Source organism: Synchiropus splendidus, chromosome 5, assembly GCF_027744825.2.
Source record: "Synchiropus splendidus isolate RoL2022-P1 chromosome 5, RoL_Sspl_1.0, whole genome shotgun sequence".
Taxonomy (NCBI): domain Eukaryota; kingdom Metazoa; phylum Chordata; class Actinopteri; order Syngnathiformes; family Callionymidae; genus Synchiropus; species Synchiropus splendidus.
Window position 1 is genome coordinate 32718768 of NC_071338.1, and position 23335 is coordinate 32742102.

At 48.6% G+C, this 23335-nt stretch overlaps 1 protein-coding gene across 5 annotated transcripts; it reads left to right on the forward strand.

Moving 5' to 3' along the window:
- The first annotated feature begins 15 nt into the window (after positions 1-15).
- On the forward strand, positions 16-23159 carry plekhg4 (pleckstrin homology domain containing, family G (with RhoGef domain) member 4). 5 transcript variants are annotated; one of them, XM_053864483.1, is made up of 27 exons: positions 16-123; positions 742-821; positions 879-927; positions 2134-2206; positions 9343-9399; positions 9516-12106; positions 12265-12450; positions 12516-12639; positions 12978-13071; positions 13145-13228; positions 13822-13938; positions 14006-14104; positions 14165-14446; positions 14510-14632; positions 14703-14894; positions 19640-20577; positions 20791-21040; positions 21147-21233; positions 21295-21519; positions 21615-21785; positions 21848-22028; positions 22138-22254; positions 22325-22466; positions 22530-22606; positions 22677-22837; positions 22897-22939; positions 23004-23159. In XM_053864483.1, exons 5-26 carry the CDS (start codon positions 9368-9370, stop codon positions 22933-22935), a joined length of 6312 nt encoding a protein of 2103 aa, XP_053720458.1. In that variant the 5' UTR covers positions 16-123; positions 742-821; positions 879-927; positions 2134-2206; positions 9343-9367; the 3' UTR covers positions 22936-22939; positions 23004-23159. The 5 variants fall into 5 exon arrangements, with proteins under 5 accessions (XP_053720458.1, XP_053720459.1, XP_053720460.1 ...); XM_053864484.1 differs by having other exon boundaries at positions 79-136; XM_053864485.1 differs by lacking the exon at positions 16-123 and adding an exon at positions 416-605.
- The last annotated feature ends 176 nt before the right edge of the window (positions 23160-23335 follow it).

Consider the following 23335-nt stretch of genomic DNA (forward strand, 5'->3'; position numbering starts at 1 on the left):
AGCCGGTGTTTTGGTCGCATGATGACGTCACTATCTGTCAGCCATCACTCGCTGATTGACAGTTCAGCAGAACTGAGGAAGAAAATTCCAGAAGCTTTTCAGACTAATTTTCAAACGAACGAGGTCAGTACGTTCGGTAAGACGGTTTTACTTAGAACAATGTGTCAAAAAATGATAAGAAAGAGTCGGAATTAAGAAGTAGCTAATCCCGTTAGCAACTTCATTTGGCTAACTGTCGGCGGCTAATGCGATGCGGTTCAACACAATAGAAGAATTCGTGCGGTATTATGGTCTGGGAATCTTTTTCTGTCGTCCTAAACTACCGAGCTGTTACTATCTGCCCTGGACTGTGAGATAGAGTTGTTCTTTCCATATCAACGACGGCCTCTTCTGGTCATCGAGGCGGTGCACGAGCGCTGGAAACTAGCTCCAAAAACTCCACCGTGAAAGAGTCAAACTTAAATTCCCGAGCCAGAGTGGAGACGTCAATTCACCGTTTGGCCAGCTCTGTACCCGCTCTGAGACGAATCTGTGAAAGCTCGTCAAGGCAAACTTGACGCAACTGTCGTCGTGTATTTAGGAGGCTTCACACTTGCGCGTCACAGGTCTGATCAACTGGTTGACACTCCCTCTTCAAGAGCCACCTCCGATTAACAGGATTAATGTCTGACTTTAAAGCTCCACGTTCTTGTAAGGCAAGTCTAAAATCCAATATTCACAAAATATTGCTGTCATTTTCAGATATTTCACGAAAGCCTGAAAGCTGATCAACAAATCCTTAACTGTGCTTACGAAGAGGAGGCACTAGGAGGCGCCACAGAGTAAGGCAACCATCTTCTGTGTCTCAATTCTGCAACTTTCTTCGTATTTTCCCGCAGGACGACTCTTGGGCTTAAGCCAGCGTGCTTCATCAGCAGCAGATCCCAGGTCAGTTTTCCTTGACGTTCCTTTATTTAGATGATGATGAGCCGGACCCGCCTGCTCCACCTCCACACCTTTAATTCTTCTGCCTTTCATGCTTAAAAAACGGATTGTGTCATCTGTCACGGGGACAAAAGCTTCAACCTGTTTCACTGCTCCTTAATTTGTGAGTGCCTGGAACAGATGTGTGTTTTTTCAGAAAGGAAAATGTGGTGAAGTTGCCATTATGATGGTCATTTATGTTGCATGTCTGGGCAGAAAGATGGATATTGAACTCACCGCTTGCTGTGAAAAAAGGCTAGCAGCTTTGTGATTGATAGAGGGTGCTGAACTGTTTATTTTAATTCACCTTAAAAATGGAAAGGATGTACAGTAGAATCTTGACAGCTGAAGTAAAGATTTTAAAATCATGACCACAAGAATACTGGTGATTCTGTATCACTTTTAACTGCTTAGGTCAAGGGTGTTCAAACTGTTCCAGAAAGGGCCACAGTGGGTTTGGGTTTTTGTTCCATCCCAGCAAGCACATGCAGTTGAACCAGTCAGGTGTCAGCTGAAACAAGCAGCATGAACTGAGAGTCAACTGGTGTCAGACACCTGGTAGCTGTGTGCACTCGTTGGGCTGGATGAAAAACCTGCACCCACTGCGGCTTGGTTTGGACACCCCTGTCTCTGCATATGTGCAGATGACATTTTTGACTTTCATTATCGTGTTATTTTGTTTTTTAAAATGTCTCTTAATCTGCACTTTTTAGCTCAAAGGTCTCCCAAACGCCAAGCTTTTCCCCACCTCATGGTGTATTCAAAACATTTCAGAGGAATCATTTCGTTCTGAGCAATAATGTCTGTATAAAATGCCCTTTGCTGTACTGGGTGGTCTTCTCTATATGAAGAAAGACAAGTAATACTGAGAACAGGTGAGAACAGTGACCACAGAGCCTCTTATTTCTTGCGTCTTGCTGTGTTTGATTAGAATTGTTAATAAGGGAGGAATCCACTTTGGTCACGCTTCATTTACACGTCAGTTATGAGAAGTATTTCTAGATTTTATAAGTCCCAAGTTCTTAGTCAGGAGGCGTGTGCATGACCCACCCATGGCTGGGTGATTTAATGCCTCTGGTTTAATTTCTTTACAGACATCAAGACACTTATGAGGCGTGCAGGTTGTGGTTGAATTCTGACAGAATTTCCTACATTTTTTTCTGTCTTCAGTGAAACTGGCTCATGCTGAGACTGTCATTCGTGTGGATGTCTGCCAGTGTTCCCCTGAAGAGGTGGTGTGAGAGTAAGTGAAATATAAATGAACAGCCTGGTTGGGATTGTCTAGACTGTGATGGGTTTTTTGTTTTCTGAATATTCGTCAACAATAGCTGCTGTGTGTTTCTGTCTGCCTACATCTTAGCTTAGCTGTTTTGTAATCTCCTAGCAGATCCACCTGCAGAATAATCTCCTGAGAGCGAGGCTTAGAATGAAGACTACTCCATCCAGTCTTCTTTGGAAATCTGTCCAGACTCTTTCTCCCTTTGTTTTGTTCAGTTTAGGTGAGATAGTTTCCTGCTGTCTTTGGTTTTCTACAGCTCAGATATCTAAATAAAGTTTTTGAGTCCTTATTCTTTCATGGTTGAAGTTAACTGTTGTTCCTAAATACCTGAAGAAATTTTCAAGCCCATATATGTCTCTCATTACTTGTGAACCTGATCGAAAGAGACCCATTTGAATACCTTAATTGTCTTTCCAGTGGTGAAAATGTACATGCGTTAAAACAGATTTGAGCTGGGGCTGCAGTCCATTGCTGTTTGTATTGGGTTTTACTGACAGCTATTGATCTTCGTGGGATCTTCAGCTGTGATGTTTCTGAGCAACTGAGCAGCCATTTATTCTTCGGTACGGCAAGGCAGTGGTTAACCTCTTTTGGGTTAGGATTAGGGTTATTTAGTTGGACTGTTTTATGTTGGACTCATAGCCTTCGAAATCGCCAGGTCTATTTCATGGAATTGTTTTACTTCTATGCCATCTGGTAGAGGTTGAAAAATCGTCCAAGTCCCCGGAGGACCTTGAGTTTTATCATTTGTGTTCTGTTATGCATTTGCAGTGGTTGTTGGAACAAGCTTCCTGAGTGCTGTTCGCTTGTTCGATCCTCGCTGCCGTCAGTGTGTGAACGTGTACATGAAGGGGTGAATGGCTGCTGAATAAGCTTTGAAAGGGCTAAGTTCCATCCATTTACAGGCCAAGGAGCCCTTGGAACCCAAAAAACTGAATGGAGGAAGAGTCACTTTTGAATTGAAATGTATTTTGCAGAAAATTGAGGTACATAATTAATATCAAAGGTGGTCCATTATGGATTTTATAAATGATTGAATCTCACATACTCATAGAGTAGCTTTGCGTTGATTGTAAAGGTCTGTATTTGCCAGGTTATTTTCAAAGTTGAAAAACAACAGCCACCTTGTCTGTTTTGCATAGAGCCAAAAGTACGGCAGACCAAAAATGGCAGACACTCCATGCCTGCGATTCTCAACATTTTGATCAGCTTAAACAAACATTGTTAATTAAACAAATGTGATTGGTGTCAGCTCATTTTAACTTGAGCTGGAAACCATGTGACTGAGGTGTGTTGAGGTGTCTGTCCTTTGCGTTTCCAGTGCTTTGGTGGTGCAGATTATTTAGGATGAGCTGTGACAGCATGAATGAGCCGCAGTCCTCGTTGAGACCGACCCCTTTGTTATTGGACGACTTTACTGAATTTAAGACTCCTGTCGTTAAACACTGTGCAAAATTGCAACTGGTGGCTGAAGATGATGATGATGATGATGACCACCACAACACATGTATGACTTTAATCAGTAAAACCGCTCTCAATATTAATATTGTTCTATTCTTATATTGATGTCAGAATGAGCATCTCCTCAGTGCTTTGATGCGTATCGCAGAAATAATTCAATCTTTCAGAGATGCGGCTCAGCTTGAGCAGCAGAACATTTTTTTTAATAACACGCACACATCGCGCGCACACACACGTGCGCTCTTTCATTAAATCTTTGAGTCAGACGCTTCTTACTATTCATTCATTCTGATGTTGACCTTGTGCCCGCTCCCCAGAGACGACCCATAATCCCTCTGTGACCACTGAAGACCCCCTCAGGTCAAAGTTCACCGATGCACAGAGGTGCAGCTGCCACTTAGCGTTAGCAGCTACGACAGCAGCGACACTCTCTTCCCTCAGTTGTTTTGTTAAGGGCGAAGTTAATTGAATATCCCTAAAGGTTCCAGCTGGGCACATCGACCCACCAACACTTTGATCCTCCAACTGGAGCAGAAACAAAGTACCCTGAGACCACGTGAAGCTTTTCTGCAGCTAGACGTGCACAATCTTTGAAGCTCTGTCATACCAGTCGTTCAGCGTGTCTCTGACTGTAATTTAGAGTTTATTTACCTGGAGGGAGTCCCAAGCTCACCCACCTGAAGCTTGGTGTTGGAGGGTTGAGAAACTTGCCAGCAGAGGGAGCTAGCGACACGCCAGGGGGCGTGGCTACAGTTGAATGACTGACACCTGGAGGGGTGGGACTTCACTTGTCAGCAACTGCACTGTGTGAGAGTGTCAGTTCTGATGAGACCAGGACACCAGGAAACATGATGGACCCTAACTGGGACTCACACACATTATGGTGAGGGACATTCTCTCTTTCACCATCACTATATGGACTATCCATGGACGAGTCAAATCCTGACTCACTTGTCACCATTGTTTCTGCTTTAGTGCATGTATTTGTGTGTGTGTGTGTGTGCATGCTCTGTGCCCTGGTCCTGGGGGAGGGGTGGGGGTGTCATGTTTTACCCCTCTAACATTTGGCCTGCTGTGTCTCACGCGCCATGACCAGATCACAACCTGTTGGAGCTGGTGTGTTTGTGAAAGTGTGGGAAAGTGTTTGTACAAGTGTGTGTACTGGTATGTGTGTACAAGTGCATGTGTGTGTTTTCCGCTTGTTATGCAGCCACTTGTGTATCGGATTTAACTTCATACTTCAAGGAACGTACACACAGCAACCTCGGCAACCCCCCCATCATGTGACCTGTGCCGTAGAGCAGAATTTATACTTGTGCCTTTGGCGTCTCAGTCAGTGCCCTGGTACTGCTGAGCTGCATGTTCATTCTGTAGCATTTATATGAATGCTGTTGTCACTAATCAAATTCAATAATTCAGAAACCGTTCATGCCCGCACTGTGAATTCCAATCCCGGTCAAGACTGCAATGAGGTTTTATCCTGGTCCTGACTCTTCTGTGACTTATGATCCTGGCCCAGACTCTGTGTGAGTTCTGATCCTGGTCGAAACTCTGTGTGAGTTTAGGTCCTGGTCGAGACTCTGTTGTGAGTTTTGGTCCTGGTCGAGACTCTGTTGTGAGTTTAGGTCCTGGTCCAGACTCTGGGTGAGTTCAGATCCTGGTTTAGACTCTGTTGCGAGTTTTGGTCCTGGTCGAGACTCTTACGAGTTTTGGTCCTGGTCCAGACTCTGTGTGAGTTTTGGTCCTGGTTGAGACTCTTGTGAGTTTTGGTCCTGGTCGAGACTCTGTGTGGGTTTTGGTCCTGGTTGAGACTCTGTTGTGCGTTTTGGTCCTGGTTGAGACTCTGTTGTGACTTTCGGTCCTGGTTGAGACTCTGTTGTGCGTTTTGGTCCTGGTCGAGACTCTACTGTGGTCCTGGTTGTGGTCATGACTCCATTGGTTTTGCCTCATGTCTCATCTGCCGCTTCAGCCCTTGGTAATTTATCTCTCTACTTTTGGCTTTTGCTCTGCTCATGACTCGACAGTTAGTTGTGGCATCAAGTTAGGTGTCACACTTGCAGTGCACATTTAAAAAAAAATCTGTGTACTGTATGCCCCGGCTGCATCATGTGGCTGATGTCCCTTAAAACCTGCGTCAACCCAGAATCCCTGGGCTTCTTATGTGGACTCAAAGATTGACACTTAATATCGAACATGAATTCTTATACCTGCTAAGCATTATGGTGATGGCTTGAACATTGCGGCTGTACTGACTGGTGTGCAACCTGACTGTTGAGTGTATCGCTGACTCACTACTGATGTGGTTTCACCGGTTGCTCGCCTGAGCTTTGATGAAGGTGTGTTGTTGCCATGGCTCCAATATGTGATGGTTCAAGGTGTGTTCGTGTGAGGAGTAAGACAGTGTACGTCTTATATTACACATTGTGCAATGAAAACAGACCCTTTGATAAACAGTACTTTTTATAGAATGTCTCCATCTTTTCTTGTTCTATTACCAACCTGACTAGTTAGTAGTATGAATCTGTCTTTTATAGTTTTACCTGACTGTAAGCTCTGCCACTGGCTCTTAGGGGTCCCTTGTTTTTCACCTGACTCACCATATAGTCCTAACTTTAAAATTCTAGTGCTTCAGTCTCAGCTTTGTTCTGGTTCTGATCCAGTCACTGACTGCATAGTGGTCCATAACTACTAATGACACTGGTCACTTTGTTTCTTACCTGCCTTGACTGTTTGCTCTGCCTCTCATCTTCACCTCACCCTTGTTTCTGAGTTCGGTCTGCTCAGTTAGCACTGTGTCCATGTTGTGGTTGTTACACACACTTCCCACAGCTTTTATTTTTTAACTGTGTATTGTTCACGCTGGTGTGCTGTATTAAGAGAAGGAACATGTGGTCTGCTGACGTCTGCTGAGTCTGACTCATTCTGAGTGATAAAACGTAATGCTTGTGAGGAGGTTCTGATGAGAAGGATCTCATTTTTTCAAGAAGAGAGGGACTGAAGGCATGAATCTATCAGTTTCCTTGGTACCAGATAATAAAAATATCAATGGGCGGTCCTGTGGTGCTGAGAACCTCAGCCTAAGTTGTGTCATGAATCTGGATCGGATTCCTTCTCCGCCCCGATCCTGCTGCAGCATGTCCACACCTGGGAGGACTGTGTGGTTCTACAAGCGTCTGGAACCTGCTTAAACAGTTCTGAGATGGAATTACCAGTATCTTTGGCAGGTTCTGTGCTGCTGATGTAAGTAGTCAGGTGACTTTGCTACAGCATCTGGTTTCTGGCTCAACCATCTTCATGATCCCCCTCAGATCGTGATGCCAGTGACCACCATGTCGTACACAACTTTTCTGGTCGCCAACTCTGTTGATCACAGGCTGAGGTCCAGCTCTTTGTCCACTGAAGCGACGGGTCAATGACAGGAAGTGTGCCTTGTCCAGACTTTTTAGACCTTTTGTAGATGAGAGATTAGTCCTAGAGTCCTGAAGATTCCTGCCTCCAACCTGCTCCAGCCTGCCTGAAACCTGACACCCTCAACCCCCATTCGTAAAGTTGGCAGCTATTAGGTTTGCCCGAGATTTATGATTGTTTTGTCTCCGAGTGATGCCTCAGACCCAGCCCCAGCCCATCTAAACGCCCATTGTCATTTCATCAGTCATTTCTTCATTAATGGCTCATTTGACGTCTGAATGTTCATGAGCTTGTTAATCCCCCAATGTCTTTGTACACTGAAGAAAGGCCTGCAGCCCTATATTCTTTAGGTCACTTTTTGTGCACACCAGGGTCTGCAGTGGTCAGTACCAGGGTGTTACAACCGACAAAAGGGTCACGGGTGACTGACAGAATGAGTAAATAACAAAACTGGCAAGAATGTACCAGAACAAACCCACATTTTGTTGTGGTTGCTGTGACTAAGTCATTCTCCTTCTAGCAATATTCCAGAGCGGTTAGCAGAAGTTTAGCTGGCTGAAAATGACTTGTCATAGCGTTGGGCATCAACCACGCCAGTGTTTTTTCCTGCTTCTTAACATTGCTCTGCTCTCAAAGTCAAAGTGGTTGGAGGTCAACCTAGGAAATGCGACAGCTCCATATCTGCCATCTGTTTCAGCGACTGTTCGCTACATAAATAACTACACTAAACGGTAATCTTGTTGACAGAACCAGCTGTTTCTGACGTTTACTCCTTCCAAACCTGAGAAAATTATTCTTTTAGACTCATGATCACTTGGATAGTGATGCCTTTTGCCAGTCCGAGTGAGAAAGACAGACACGTGCCATAGTATAGTCCAATATATCCTTTTGCTTCTGCCCACGGGTGTCATCCTGACGTGACATGCCTGGAAAAGCTCAGAAGAAAGTCTGTCAGGTGACTTCATCAACAGCTGCTGCTTTCACTGTCACCAATCCTGAGTTTCAGTTTATATGTGGGATAGGTCATTAGCTGCCTCCATGTTGGACCGGTCAGATTTCATTTGCAGTTAGTACCAAATGTAATTAGGTTGATCAGTAATCATCACAAAAGTCTCAGGAGGCCTGGTGTTTGGAGTTATTGATCAACATTTGTTGTGTTGTTATTGTTAAAAGGATTAGAGTCAATTATTCATTTAGGTTATTTTCCTCAAGTCTGTGAGACTGTTTCTCTCTGAAACAGATTTTTATCTTGAGCCCTGCAGGGCAACGCAGAGTCAGTTCGAGCTGGACCTCCTGATTATCACGGCGAGTTTGGTTGGAGCAGCTGCTCTCTTCTATCACTATTAACTTGTCAGGATCAGAGGTCACTGCCCCCCGCCCCATTGGGTAAATGTGATTGGTGTTCAAGGGGTTATGACCCCTGCGCTGTTCTGCAGAAGTAGGTCCTGAACCCAATTGGTCGCCTGAACCTGAATCCAAAACCTATGAGTGAGAGAACAGAGGCCAGAACCATCATTCTTAACTTCCTTATCTGACTAACCCCCAATCAAAATCCATTGTAAAGGTCTCAACTCTGGCGACCTATAATTAAATGCCCCAGGCCCATTTATTTAATTTATTTTCAGATCACTTTCAGTTCCTACCTTCACCTTTGGTCAAGACGAGTGAATCATGAGCGAAAGAATGAGATGACAGAAAGATGTTGCTCAGATGTGAGGCGTTGTTTCCCTAATGACTGCTTTCATGAGACAGACTGTGGGTGAGAAGTGTTACTCATTGTTTTGGTTTATCTTGTTGGAACACCAACTTGTTATTCACCTTAAGGCACATCTGAAGAGCTATTGGTGAGGAAACCACAGGGCAGGTCCAGAATGAGAGAATTCCTTATGAGCAGGGAATGTCACATCAGAACTGAAGGTTCAGACTGGTAGCAGACCAGTAGTTTCTCTTAATGTTCCACATCAGCAATTCTTATTGTCACACGATCTGTCGTACTTTGGCTGTGTGCGCCCATGCTTGAGGGTGTGAGTGAGGGGCGGAGCCATGGCTTCACCTGCTGCTCTAAGTTATTTCAGTGCTCAACTGTTGTTTATGTGTTTGGTAGCCATGGTAACAGCACGCTCACAGCAGTGGTGTTGAGGTTGACAGCGGACAGTTGTGCGGTAGCCCCAGGATGGTCACATGAGTGATGATGTTGCATGTCCCTCACTCTCTTCCTTCCTCTGCTCCAGTTGCACTACTGCCAGTCATCCCGCCATGAAGACTGTCCTGGCTGTCTCCAGGAGAAGGTAGTCCTGCACGTCTCACACCCTGACCAGCGTTTACTGCACCCAGGAGACTTCTACCTGCTGGTTCCTCCTACAAGATTTGGGACCTCATCTTCTCCTTGTCTGCTGGTGTGCAGCGTGTCGGCCCATGGCCCTTATGTGGAGCTGCAGGAGGTTTCTGGAGTAGCCCTCTACTCCCTGTTCACCGTGGCTTGGCTGGACACTCTCAACAAGGAGAGGGAACAGCGAGGAGTGCACCGGCTGGAGAAGTGTGTCATTTCCACTCGCAGGGACATTGTCCGGATCCTCTGGGAGGACCTGGTTCTCCTGCAGGAGGTCCAGTCATGTGATCCTACAAGAGCCTCCCTTCAGATCATCCCCTCATCACAAACCGACCAATCAGCATCTAGCAGCGAGGGGGAGGAGTCAGAGGGAGAATATGTGGAGCTAATGGAGGACGTTGATTTTCCTCGTCTTGGCCCGCAGAGGGGGTCCCTGACCCAAAGCCTCCTCCTGCAGAACCGAGCCCGAAATCACACACACTTCCCTGAAACTGGACAACCTCACATCTCACGCACTCCTCACATCACACACACTCCTCACGCTGCACCTCTTCACACCACGCTAACCACTCACCATGCACCTCCTCACATCACACACACTCCTGACACTGCACCTCCTCACACCACGCTAACCACTCACCATGTACCTTCTCATACTCCTCACACTGCACTTCCTTACACTGCTCCTCCTCACGTTCCTCAAACCACACGTACCTCTTACAGTGCACCCCCTTACACTGCACCTCCTCAAGCCACACACACTCCTCACACTGCACCTCCTCACACCACACACACTCCTCACACTGCACCTCCTCAAGCCTCACACACTCCTCACACTGCACCTCCTCACACCACACACACTCCTCACACTGCAACTCCTCACACCACACACACTCCTCATGCTGCACCTCCTCACACTGCACTTCCTAACACTGCTCCTCCTCACGCTCCTCAAACCACACATACCTCTTACAGTGCACCCCCTTACACCACTCACACTTCTCACGCTGAACCTCCTCAAGCCATACACACTCCTCACACTGCACCTCCTCAAGCCATACACACTCCTCACACTGCACCTCCTCACACCACACACAGTCCTCACACTGCACCTCCTCAAGCCTCACACACGGCTCACACTGCACCTCCTCACACCACTTACACTCCTCACACTGCACCTCCTCACACCACTTACACTCCTCACGCTGCACCTCCTCAAACCACACACACTCCTCACACAGCAACTTCTCACACTGCACTTCCTTACATGGCTCCTCCTCACGCTCCTCAAACCACACATACCTCTTACAGTGCACCCCCTTACACCACGTACTCTCCACGCGCTGCACTACCTCATCACATCACATACACTGAGACTACATCTCCTCCTTTTGACACAGACACTACGGACATCTCTCCTCTTAGTACAAATGCTTCTCCACCTGCACCTCCTCATCGCACCACTCAAACCACTCACACTCCTCTCCCCCACAAGATTTATTCAACTCAAACTGAACTTCCACCTCACAACACAGTCACCCCTGGAGGTATGCACACTCACACAAACTGTCACATCACACACGCTCCACTCACAACACCAACATCTCAGACACACACTCCTGTCAGAGAATCCGCTCCTCATAACTCACACATTCCTCCCACTGCACCTCCACCTGACAGTACAGCTCCTCCGAACTCGTATACCTCTCACATAACACATACATTTCACAAAAAAACTCACAAAACCACACACTCTCTCCATACTACACCTGCTCGCTCCAAACTTGACCATCACTCTACTCCTCCTACTCTTCCTACAACTCACCCCGAACCACCAACATCCACACCACACTCGTCTCCTATTCACGCTACACACATTGCTCCCACACATCTGACCAACAACCTTCCTACCGAGAAGTCCCCCGACTCCAGTGTCCCCACACCTGACCTCATCTCAGACAGCCACATCCCAGACTCCTCATATGCTGCTGCTCCTGGACGCATGGAGACGTTACTGCAAGATGCTGAAGGTACCAGGAAACAAAATCTAAGTAGTAGTTTGGACAAGAAAGCAACAGAGAAGGAGGATGTGCAGAAAGAGAAGGTTGAAGACTTGTATGAGACTGAGCGAGACAAAAGTGATGATGCAGTGCAGGAGAGACAGGAGGAGACTGTTTCAGAGATGTGTCGGATTACACTCGTACAGGAAGGTCAAATGGAGGAGGAGGAGGAGGAGGGAAGTGGACCAACACTCATACTGGAATCCAAGCTTTGTATCAAGGAATCGTCTTGTGAAAGAGATACAGAACCCTCCTCAAACACAACAGATCTTTGTTTAGAAAGAAAAACTGCCTTCTCAGGGAACTCAGCTTCTGGAGTTACATGTTCTCAGAGTGAAATGGGAACTGAAGAGTCCAGCACCACATTCAACCAACAAGACTGTGAGACCAATCACTCTGTGGACTCTGATTGTAAGAATGAAAGCTCACAGGACTCTTATTTTGAAGGTAACATGTTGTTACCTTGTAAAGCCACTACTTGTGAATATGGTGCTTCAACAAGGTGCAGCAAGTCCAGCACCTCACCTGACACGCAAGGGTTAGGTGGGAGTGAGCTCCTTGAGTCTGAGAACACACAGGTGGAGAAATCAGAACTTCAAAATAAAGGTACAGAAACAAGATTTGGTTTGTTATCAGTTTCCTACTCCTTGTCTCCTCCTCCTCATACTACTTCTTCAGTCCATCATCTTCTTCATCCATCTTAAGTTCCACTTGTTACACAGGTCTGGTGTTGAGCATGCACTGAAGCCAGACATTCTTTCCAGGTTCCAGCAGTGAACTACCTCCTGTCCGCTCTGACAACGTGACTGAAGATCCACAACCAACGGAACCAGAACTACAGGATCCGTCCCGTGCAAAATCTTTTCCTGTCCAGAGCCCTGGGCTCCTTGGGTTCTGCAAATCTGAGTTTTTCAAAGTGCTGCTGAGCTCCGGTGTGGTCTGTCTACCTGGTAAGAGAGGCCTTGTGGAGTCAAGTGAGCTCCAGATCATTGTCTCACTGACTGTTTGTGTCCAGGTGCTAGAGACAGACAAGGAAGAGCCCTGCTGACTGTCCAGTGTGCACACAACGTTTGGTCCCACCCAGACTGCGAGTCAATCCAAATCCTCCGTCTCCTAGAGTACTGCACAGCCACACTCAGGTAGGAGATCCTGACACCTGCCCATCTTGCCCAAACCTGTCTTTGGGTCAGCCACAACTGCCCTAGATTTCTCTTGGTCTCATTGTTGCCAGGAGCTGTTCTCCACCTGTCCCTGATTCCTTCATTTCTTCATTTCTCTTGCTTGCTTCTCATGCTTTTCATGGGGCACCCCTCTGCCCTTCTTCAACATCTGTCATTAAATATTCTTATTTGCTTCGTTTTGCCTCTCCAACACCAGGACTTCCATGGCCACTCATCCTGCCCTCATCTGACCCAAGCTGTGTCGCTTTTTTGTTTCTGTCTGTCTCTCCTATTCTTGTTATCTCTGTGTATACCAGGAAGGACGTGCTAGCAGCTGGACTGATGTTGCTTGTGGATGGTCGTCAAGCCACGCCCCTTCCTGCTGTCCTCAGTGCACTTCACTCCCTTCAGGTGAGACTCAACCTGTCACTCCTTAGGTGTCAGTGAGCCCAGTGTGCAACCTTGAGTCCGTCTGTGTCTGCAGGAGTGTGTATCAGCCTCGCTTCACACAGTGCTTCTGCTGAACCAAGACTCCCCACTCTGTCTGGATGAATTTGCAGCTTGTGAGGTAAGACACACTCCTGCATCCTCACAAGTGACATCTGTGTGTGGAGCAGCACAGAGGTGCAGTGGTTAGTGCTGCAGCATCACAGCAAGAGGATTCTCGAGGCAACTCATGATTGGAGTGATTCTGCGTCTTTTGCTTGTGGAGTTAGGAACTTTTCACACTGCAGATTTTGTCTTGGGTGGCCCGAGTTCGATTTACTTCCTGCTGTGCAGCCTCGCACCTCTTCAGTCTTTCCTCCAATGCAGCTGTGGGATCACATCAGTGAAAACAGTTAGAGACCAACACTATCCGTTTAAGCAAATCGGTCTGTCAATTAAATCAGATGTTTATCAGCCAAATGAAGGCGAAAACACGTGAGTTATCAAACACCTGGACACAAAGCGAGTCCTGGACTGCTGCGCTGTTCACTGACTCCAGCCAACCCGCTTCGCTTTGGTTTGCCTAGCGGTCTTTGTCTCGAGTCTGCAGTGTTAAAAGCTCCCTAGCAAGTCCTCCCTTGCTTGTGTAGGTTTTATCTGGGCACTTCACAGTCTATGAACACACAGGTGAATCGGTGACACTGAGTGTGATGAGATCTGTGTGTGGTTTTGCAGGTCAAGGTCGTACACTCTTTGAAGTCGGTTTATAAACTTGTGGAACATAAGCAGCTTCCTGTCGAGTTTGGAGGTTCTTTGAAATTCAGTCAGAGAAGCTGGATCATCTTCAGGATGGTGAGACACAACACCAGCATGATGCATGTAATATCAGCACTCATGTTCTGCTCACCTGCCCTCACAGAGAGTTGATCAACTGACTGGCCAGTGTGAAGATGTGGTCCAACATCTGCAGAAAACCATCGGTGTTCTGGAGACAACACCGCCACCTCCTACTGCTGAGGTGCTGACAAATGTGCCCATGCAACACCAACACACGCTTCATTGTCTTCCTCTCCTCCAGGAGGCCGAGCAGCTGCTGTCTCACTACAACAAGCTAATGTGTGATGTTCTTCAAGATAGCCGGTTGGTCAGTCTGCAGCAGGACGGCGGAGCGTTGTTGTCACAGCTCCGCAGAGAGGAGATCTGTGAGGCGGAGGACTGTCGGGCCACAGTGGACAATAGTTCCTCTCTGTACGAGCAGGTGGATGAGCTGCTGCACCGTCTGGTGACGCTGTCCAACTGTAAAACACAGCAGATAAAGTTCATCCTGGAGTTCTGGAGCCTGCAGCCAGGTTTCCTGCAGGTCTGTCTGAGCTAGAGTGTTCTGGACGGGAAGATCCAACGTTTACACAACTGTGTGTGTCAGGTGAAGTCATGGCTGAGTGAGGTCGGGGAGGTCCGTTTGAAGAGTCTAGAAGAACCTGAAGATTCTCTGGATCAAATGATGAAAAAGCATCAAGACTTTAAGGAGTTCTGCGCCTCAGTTCATGTAAGAATCTCCTCTCTCAGTGCTCGTACCGTCAAGCCCTGTTCAGTGTAGTCATGGTTACTGTGTGCAGGACCAGTGTAAACAGGGTCAGGAGTTGTTGAGGCGCCTTCAGCGCTTCAGTGATGTGTCATCGTCAGACCTGCAGCTCTACGAGGTCAAGGTCCACTCGTTCTGGTCGCAGCTTCAGATGTTCTGTCAGCGACTCAACACCGCCGGACGTGTCATCGAGAGGACGGTTGGTCTTTACCGCTTCCTTGACCAGGTGGGTTCACGCTGTCTATGTTGATAAGTAAGCAAGATTAGAAGTGAACTTGAGTGGTTTTTCAAGAGATCAGAATGATCAACCTGCTTGCAGCAGCTCATTGCAAGATATTTGCATGAGCCAAATCGTTTTTTACCTAAACACGTTTGAGAAAAAAGTGCCTGCTGAATAGTAGGACCGTTTTCCACTCCTCATTTAGTTTTCCAGGATGACTTTGGTAGAGTGGGGGGGGGGGTGTCCCTAGATGCAGCAGCACTGCAGCTAACACGGTTTCACCACAGTTACAGATGAAGATCATAAAAGGGTGCAGAAAAATCATGGCAGGCCCTGCAGCTATCTAAAGGCAAAAACAGTCTAAGGACTTGTCATTGACTTGATGACTGCATGAGGAGGTGGGAATGTGCTTTAAGTTCAGTGAGTTAGCCTGGCTCAGAAGGGCTCAGAACTGGTTCAGAACTGGCCAAAATAACACAGCTGGTTTGGGGAATCAAACTTGCTACCTGCTGACTACTGCACTCGCAGAGGAACACTGGAAGTGAAGAGAAGTTGTTTTTAGTGGTGACTCAGCGCAGCCTTCTCATCCTGGGTCCACAAAGGAGGGTGCGTGACCTTATCAGCTACAAGGAATGCCCACATTGGGCTCACGCGCAAGGCTATTTGAGGGAATCAAACCAAGTGTTTTTTTTTCTCTGATTAGTGTATTGATGAAGAACTTAAGTTTTCTGACTGCTAGACATTCCATGAGTCCCCGTCTCGGAGGAGAGTGTTTGTTTAGTCCAGGTATCGCTCCAGTGCCAAGTTCCCCCCTTCCTCTTTTCACTCCTTTCACAAAGTCTTTGTTGCTGTGGTGACGCCCCTGCCCCCTTCTGGGACCGCCCATCTGCCATTCAGGCTGTGGAAAGGAGGTGGAGGGGGGCAGTGTGTGTGGTCGGAATGCCGCTCTGTGCTCAGTTCAGTCAGGCCGCCGCTGTCCAAGAAAACACGAGGTAGAAAACAATTTTCTTTCCTGGTTTTGTTTGTCTGTTAGCGTGTGCGCGCATGTGCTCGTGCGCTACTGTCAGAGTTGTTCCTGGCTCACTTGTTGACATGAGATGATACTGGAAACTTTTTTAATGGACTGATGTTAGCAGAGTTAATCTAGCACCAAGCGTGATGGTGTCTGGTAGATCATCCGTCCGTGAGCTGTGTTTGGTGGAGATGTGTGTCTGTGTGTCGTCTGTGGGTTGTTGAACCACTCTCTCTGTGTTTTGCTGGTCTAGATCTGTGAGCGCGTCTGTGTGTGTTGAGATTGGGGCTTGGAACATTTTGGACAGTGTTCGGAGCTGCTTTACATGTCTTTAATTTTTCATTCAAAATCTGTATTTATTCCTGGCTTCTTCACATATGGTTCTGTAGGAACCCCATGAAGGTATATGATTTGGACCTGGCATCAGTTTTGTTCTGGACCTGTTCATTTAGATTTGTGCACTGCAGAAGAGCTTGACCAAAATTGTTAGTAGAAATGCTATTATCTGGCAGAATGGTGTTCTGCAAAGCTGAGAGATCATCTATCCATGCACTCATAGTTCATTTTAAGTTCCCTGGTGTAGGGGCAAGGTCTTAAATGAGGCAATAAAAGGAAGAATCTAATTTAGGTATAAAATCTTGTTCATAGCTTCAAATGAGCATCTCTTGCTTGCCCTCATTAGATGTTAGTTCCTGACACTAACTGGAACTACATACTGAGAAGGGGTGTGAAATTTTTTATCAAAATGTGACATCTTTTTATGCAAAAGTTTTTGAAAACTGATCTGTGGGTTAAAATTTAGGTTCATATTTCTCTAAAAAGGCTTTTGTGTCTTGCTCTGTGTCTGGTCCAGTCTTCTTTTGAGTTTCCTCTAGTTGTTGATGCTGCTCGGTTGTAGACCTTCTCCAAGCTCAAGCCCACATTAGTGTTGGTATCCGATCCATAGCTCTGTTCCCAGGTGTATTTGGCTCCACAGCTTGCTGTTCTGGATTTATGGCTCCTGTCATTCTGGTCCACAGCAGAGTCAGTGTAAATAATTTTTTTCTTTGTGTGTATTTCTTTTGTTTCCGTGTCGATCAGTGATGGAGTCTTGGTTCTCTTGGCTCGACTGAGGTCTCCTGGTTGACCCAGAACAGTACCATTACCTGTCCTGGTCATCATCCACAGCCAATATGTTTGATCAAAATCTCTGATGATCCTTCTCTGTCCGTTTTTGACTGTGTTTTTGCTGGTGAGAGTCCATGCCTCCCTCTGTGGTCCAGATGAGTGGCCTGTCAGCGTGCTTGTATCAGCGCTCTCACTCTCCGCCTCTCCCTGCGCTGTGACACGGTGACTCACGTCGACTGAACATGGCTGAGACTTCCTGGTTGAGATTCTTCAGATGTTTGTGACTCAGTCGGCGGCGAGTGTGGACCTGCTCTTCTTTGCATCTGACCAGAGGGTTCTGTGTGGAGAACTTGCCTCGGTCATGTGACGCAGTGGACTGCTTGAAAAAAAAAAAAATCGCTGTCAGGTAACAGAGGTGACAGATCTGTCACTAAGCACGAGAGTGCTGACTCCGCCCTTACTGTAGTCGTGTTATTATAGAAATACCAGAGTGTCTCGTAGTGGCGGCAGCCGCATTTCTTCGTCTGCAGTGTGACGCCACCGTGTTCCTGTCACTCCAACATTTCATTTTTTCCGTCAGTGTCATGCCACTGTCTCTCCCTCCGTCAAGGCCTTTCTGTCTCACTCGCTCCTGACTTCGGTCACTCCTCCCATACTTTACTCAGGTCACTCTTCTCTCGCCTTCATTCTTCCAAAGTCACTCTCTCCATCACTATCCCACTGTCAGGCCTCTCTTCTCTCTCACTTTCATCCTCAGTTGTGACTGTCCTCTTCAGTCGCTCTCTCTCCCACTGTCAGATGGACAAATTTCACTGAAGCTTCAGAACAGCTGATCTGCCTCTGCTGGATCAGCCCCTACCCCTTTACAGTCCCCTCCGCTCCCCACCATTTCTCTTTTTCCCTCCCCCATCTGCCTCCTGCCTTCACTTGTTCCTCTCCACTCCCACCCTCTTACTCATTTCTCTCCCTCCCACCTTAGTCGCCTGCAGTCCTGCAGACTTGCACAAACTAGAAACAGTCCCTCGTCCTCACCCCCCCTTCCTCCTCCATTAAAGTCCCCCCACTCCACTCCCTTACTGCGTCTTTGAACTTCTTTTTCCTGTAACTCATTTCGATTTGTCTTTTCTCTGCTTCATTCTCTCTCTCGCTCTTCTTCATCTGTTTCTTCTGTCCCTTACTGTTCTCTCTAGTGTTCCATGCAATTGTTTTAAGTAGTGCCTCTGTTTATTGTGCTTTTATTCAAAAACTCTTTGTTTTGTTTAGGAGTAAGGTAAACTGTTTTTAAATATTGCATAGTCTGCAATTCATGTTTATACATGTTTTTGAAAGAAAGTATGCTAAGATGGTAAAATTTTCAAAAATATTTTAGCATTTGTTTAAAAAAAGTTTAAGGAGTGACAAGTTAGACTATTTGTCCTTCAAGCAAAACATACATTCCAAAAATTCAGTATAATCCACCAACAAATGAAATCTTGTACAAGTTAGCTTAGCCTCGGTGAACAGGCTGATAATGTAAACAGAAGGCTCTAGATAGTTTGACTGAACACTCGTTGCAAACTACGATGCTATTCTCGCTATCCAACCCTTTCAAAGATCCCAAAAGTTCACCGCTGCATGCAGGCTTTGGATCACACGTTTTGCCGAAGCGTTGCCATGGCGACGGTTGGAACACCAACGAAATTGGTGGCGCAAGGTCTACGAATTGTGTTGTGGGTTTTTTTTAATAGTTGTTAAAATAGTCTATATTTAACAGTAAAATCTGGAAATTATTCATTTTTACGCGCATGCCTGAGTACGATCTGTTCCGTCTGCCTGATGTGGTCCACCGGAAATGGCTCCCAGATCATTTAGTCTGGCCTCTAAGGCCATGTGTCTTTCATCACATTCAAAAACTTTGGGATGTCCTTCTCCTTGCCTTCGCCTGGATCACCAATTTGTGTTTAATTTGTGGTTACTGTTGTGTTCAACTTCCACATCTTCTTAGCCTTCCACCGTCATCTTTTGTGTTGTGTCATTCTAAAGATGATCTGGAAATGGATGGTTTGGCTGTAGATGCCAGCCCAAGGTGAACGAGACTCATGTGTCTGTGCGTGTGTTTTGCCTGAGTGCTTCTAAAACAGATTAGCTTGCTGATGTGTCTTGATCACCAGCCGCTCACTTCCCACGCAGACACACACACACACACACGCACACGCACGGCTGACCCAGTGGCCTACTGTAGAAGTGTGATGGTCCGTATGGTTCCGCTGTCGGACAGCTGACCTGTGCTGTCAATTTCAGAACAATTGAAACTGAACAAAAGAATTTTAAAGAGTGAAACGTTATTATCTCCAAAGAATGAGGTCTTACTCGTCCAGACTTCAAAGTTCTTGTTTATTTTAGGCGCGTTAACACAAGAAGCTTGTCAGCGGTGCAGAACCCTTGCAGTCTGATGATCTCAGTATTGTCCGAGCACAAGTGAGGCGGAAACATTGAGGGTCGCTTGTGGACAGACTGAGTGAGCACAACTATTGGTGTTGGGTTGGACAGCCGACCGCACACAAGAACAACTGCGATCCCTTTCTGCTGTGAAGTGTGCTGATAGTTGACAGATGTCACTTGCAATGGAACCAACAGACACTCTTCTCCTCAGGCGTATGGCTGGTCGTTGGAGGGAATGCGCCACCTAGCTACCATCAGCATGGAGGAGTGCTCCCTGCCTGACAAATGCCAGGCAGTGATTGACAGCCTGGAGGAGTACCGGCGGCAGCACCCGCCCATCCTGGACTCTCGCTTTCAGGAGATGAAGGTGGCTGCCGAGGAGCTGCGGGGCGCCCGAGGACTCAGCCAGTGGAGCTTCGCCTGGTCCAAGTGCCAGGAGACCAAGAAGATGTTCGACAGGAAGATGGAGGTGGCGATGAGGTCTCGAGCCTCCAATCAGAGGCGCCTTTCGGACTCCACCCACAGACTGATGTCGGACTCCACCAGCAGCCTGAGCCCCGACCTGGCTCGCAGACTGTCAGACTCGTCGCCCAGGACCTCCTCTCAGTCCTCCCCTGAAGTTCCCACCAACTCCACCCCACGACCTTCCCCTGAGTCCCCCCAGATCCTCGCCTCGGCCTCCAGGAAGATGCTCTCGGGACTTCGAGGGGTTCTGGAGAGGATACCTAGCCTGCCCGAACACGACAGGGCCCCACCAGTCTCTTCCCAACACACCCCACTCCTCCGCCGCCTGTTCCGTGCCTCCTCAGAAGAGGACTCCATCTGCTCCTCCACTCTGAGCCTCAACTCCTCCTCCTGTTCTCTCCAGTCCAGCAGGCGGCAGCACCTCAGGAAGACACAGAGCTTTGACTGTCCCCCGACACCCGATACTGCCCGGTATCACCCTTGTCCTCGTGCACTTAGTGAACCAGCGCGGCGCGGGAACACTGGCGTCTTCATCAAAGGCCTGGAGGTGAGCAGCACCGAGGCGGCAGACCGCACACTCTGCCCCAGATCGGGAGCTCACCGCTGGGCAGCACAAGGGCCTCAAAGTCCCGGCACACCCAGAACCACCGGCACCACCTCCGCAGACCTTCGACCAAGAGGAAGGTGGGTCACTGCATGCTGGCTGAAGTGACACGTGTGTAGTCTGACACCTAGTGGTCACAGCAGGTACAGTGGGTCTACTTGGTTGAAACCTGAGGAAAGACTTCATGATGCATGTGTGTGGTTAGCCATGTGTCCAGGATGGTTAGGTTTAGGCTGGGGAAAGTGTTATGGCACTGAGAAGAAATACAAATATGTGTGTGTATCCACCTGCAGCAAACTGCGGCACATCGTGGACGAGATGGTGACCACGGAGCGTGAGTACGTGCGCTCCCTGCTCTACATCGTGGAGAACTACTTCCCTGAGGTGGACCGCGACGACGTGCCTCAGGACCTGAGGGGGAAACGCTCGGTGGTTTTCGGAAACCTGGAGAAACTCCTCGACTTCCACAACCAGTTCTTCCTGAAGGAGCTAGAGGTGTGCCAGAAGCATCCGCTGCGAGTGTCTCACTGCTTCCTCCGACACGTACGTGCTCACCCGCCGCTCTCCCGCATCTCTCACTCGCTCTGTCCTGGGGGGGTGGGGTGGAGTCCTCACACCCTGATGACATCATCACCTGTGTGTGTCACAGTCGGAGCAGTTCGCCCTCTACGCTCTCTACAGCAAGAACAAGCCCAAGTCGGACGCTCTTCTGGCGGGTCACGGACTCTTCTTTAAGGTGAGCAGACCCTCGGCCCGTGACCTTCAGCAGGCACTGACTCCGCCCCTGCCCTCCACAGAGGAAACAGCAGGAGCTGGCGGACAAGATGGACTTGTCGTCGTACTTGTTGAAGCCCATCCAGCGGATGAGCAAGTACGCGCTGCTGCTGGCCGACATCATCAAAGAGGTGGGCGACAGCCAGGAAGCGGAGCTTCCCTCCCTGCAGGCTGCCAGCAACATGGTCAAGTTCCAGCTGCGTCACGGCAACGACCTGCTGGCCATGGATGCCATCCGGAACTGCGACGTGAGCCCCACACTCAGACATGTGACACACTCCCAACCTCACTCACAGACAGACAGACAGACAGACAGACGGGTGACCCGGTGGCGTCTCTGCAGGTGAACCTGAAGGAGCAGGGTCAGCTGCTGCGCCAGGACGAGTTCACCGTGTGGACCGGAAGGAAGAAGTGTCAGCGCCACGTCTTCCTGTTCCAGGAGCTCCTGCTCCTCAGCAAACCCAAGAAGATGGAGGGGGGTCTGGACGTCTTCCACTACAAGCACTCTTTCAAGGTCAGGAGGCCCCGTCCCCAGGCCCCGGCCCAGTCTTACCCTTTCACCCTCTCTTGCCACAGACGGCAGACCTGGGTCTGACCGAGTCCACGGGGAAGGACGGGCTCAGTTTTGAGATCTGGTTCCGGAAGAGGACGGTTAAGAATCAGACACTGATCCTTCAGGCGAGCACCAGTGAGATCAAACACAACTGGACCAGCGAGATCGGACGCATCCTGTGGACACAGGCCACACGGAACAAAGGTGAGCGAGCGTCTTCTGGAAGTGGCTGAAGCCAAGTGGGTTTCCAGAAGCGGCTGAGGCGAACAGTGTGTGGGCGGGGCATCTGCTGAGTCACGTGATCTGTGGGCAGAGATGCGTCTGAAGGAGATGGTGTCTATGGGCGTGGGAAGCAAACCTTTCCTGGACATCAAACCGAGCGACGCTGCCATCAGTGACCGGGCGGTGCACTGCATCATGGGGAGTCGAGGTGACCACACACACCGTCACATGACAGAGTCGGGTTAATGCGTGTCTGACCCACGACCTGCTCTCCCCAGGGGCCAGAACCAGAGCCTCCATCGCCGTCTCTGCCTTCGACCACGCCCACCCATTCAAGCACAGCCCCGTGACCTCTGACCCCCATGTGCACCGACCGTCGTCCACTGGTCTGCTAGGACCCCTAAACCTGCATCTATACAGGTACCACTCCCCCCTGAGGCCCACCAAGGCAACCCTTCACCCTGGGGACGCTTCTCTCTGCAGTCAAAGTTTGCCGTCGTCACCGGGGTCCTTCATCAACGAGGCGGACGAGCACGAGACCAGCAGCCAGCCGTCCATCAGTGCGTACACACACACACACATACGTCCAGGTCCCATCCTCCACCTAACGGCGCCGTTTCCCCTCCCCAGCTACTGAAAGTTCCGGCTCGTCCTCTCACTGTCTGTCCGGCTCCACTGGCTCCGACAGCGGCTGTGTCTCCTCACACCTCCAGGAGCCCGTCTCGGAGGAGACCGTGGGCTCCTCCCCCATCAGCCCCAACACCCACCTGAGCCACCAGATCAACTCCAAGGTGAGTGTGAGCGGCCCGGGTCCAGTCAGTCGCCGCCTAACTCGGTTCCGTGTCGACAGAAACCCGTCCAGATCTTCAGTCCGACCACCTTCGTATGACGAGGTAGGTGACCCCGGATCCCCATGGGAACTCTTCCTACGCTCCAGTGATGTCATTTCCTGTCCAGGTGACGCTTCTTCCTGCCCCGGTTCTGAAGGCCTCAACCCCGCTCAATGTTTGTTAGGCCCGGTTCGGATTTTCACCACTTCCTGTAGTTTTTCTTGGACTCATCTTTTCTTACTTGAATAAATATTGTCTGTCAACGCTTCCGTTTATTTTCTTAACCACAGGGGGCGCTAATGTTCAACACACAAGGTCCAGTTGAGGTGCTCTCAGCTAGACCCGTGTTTCTTACCCCGTGGACAACTGAAGCTCTAGCTTCTGCTCTGGAGGCCGCCTGGTAGCAAGAAGGTGCGTCTTCCATGAGCAAGTGTTTTGGACTTGGCTCTGGAGTCTCCA

What these genes read in the sequence shown, in the direction of transcription:
- plekhg4 (XM_053864482.1), top strand. An exon ending in ATCAGAACTTCAAAATAAAG is followed by an intron (nt 12,107 to 12,264) that starts GTACAGAAACAA and finishes CATTCTTTCCAG; the next exon opens with GTTCCAGCAGTGAACTACCT. An exon ending in GTCACGGACTCTTCTTTAAG is followed by an intron (nt 21,234 to 21,294) that starts GTGAGCAGACCC and finishes TGCCCTCCACAG; the next exon opens with AGGAAACAGCAGGAGCTGGC.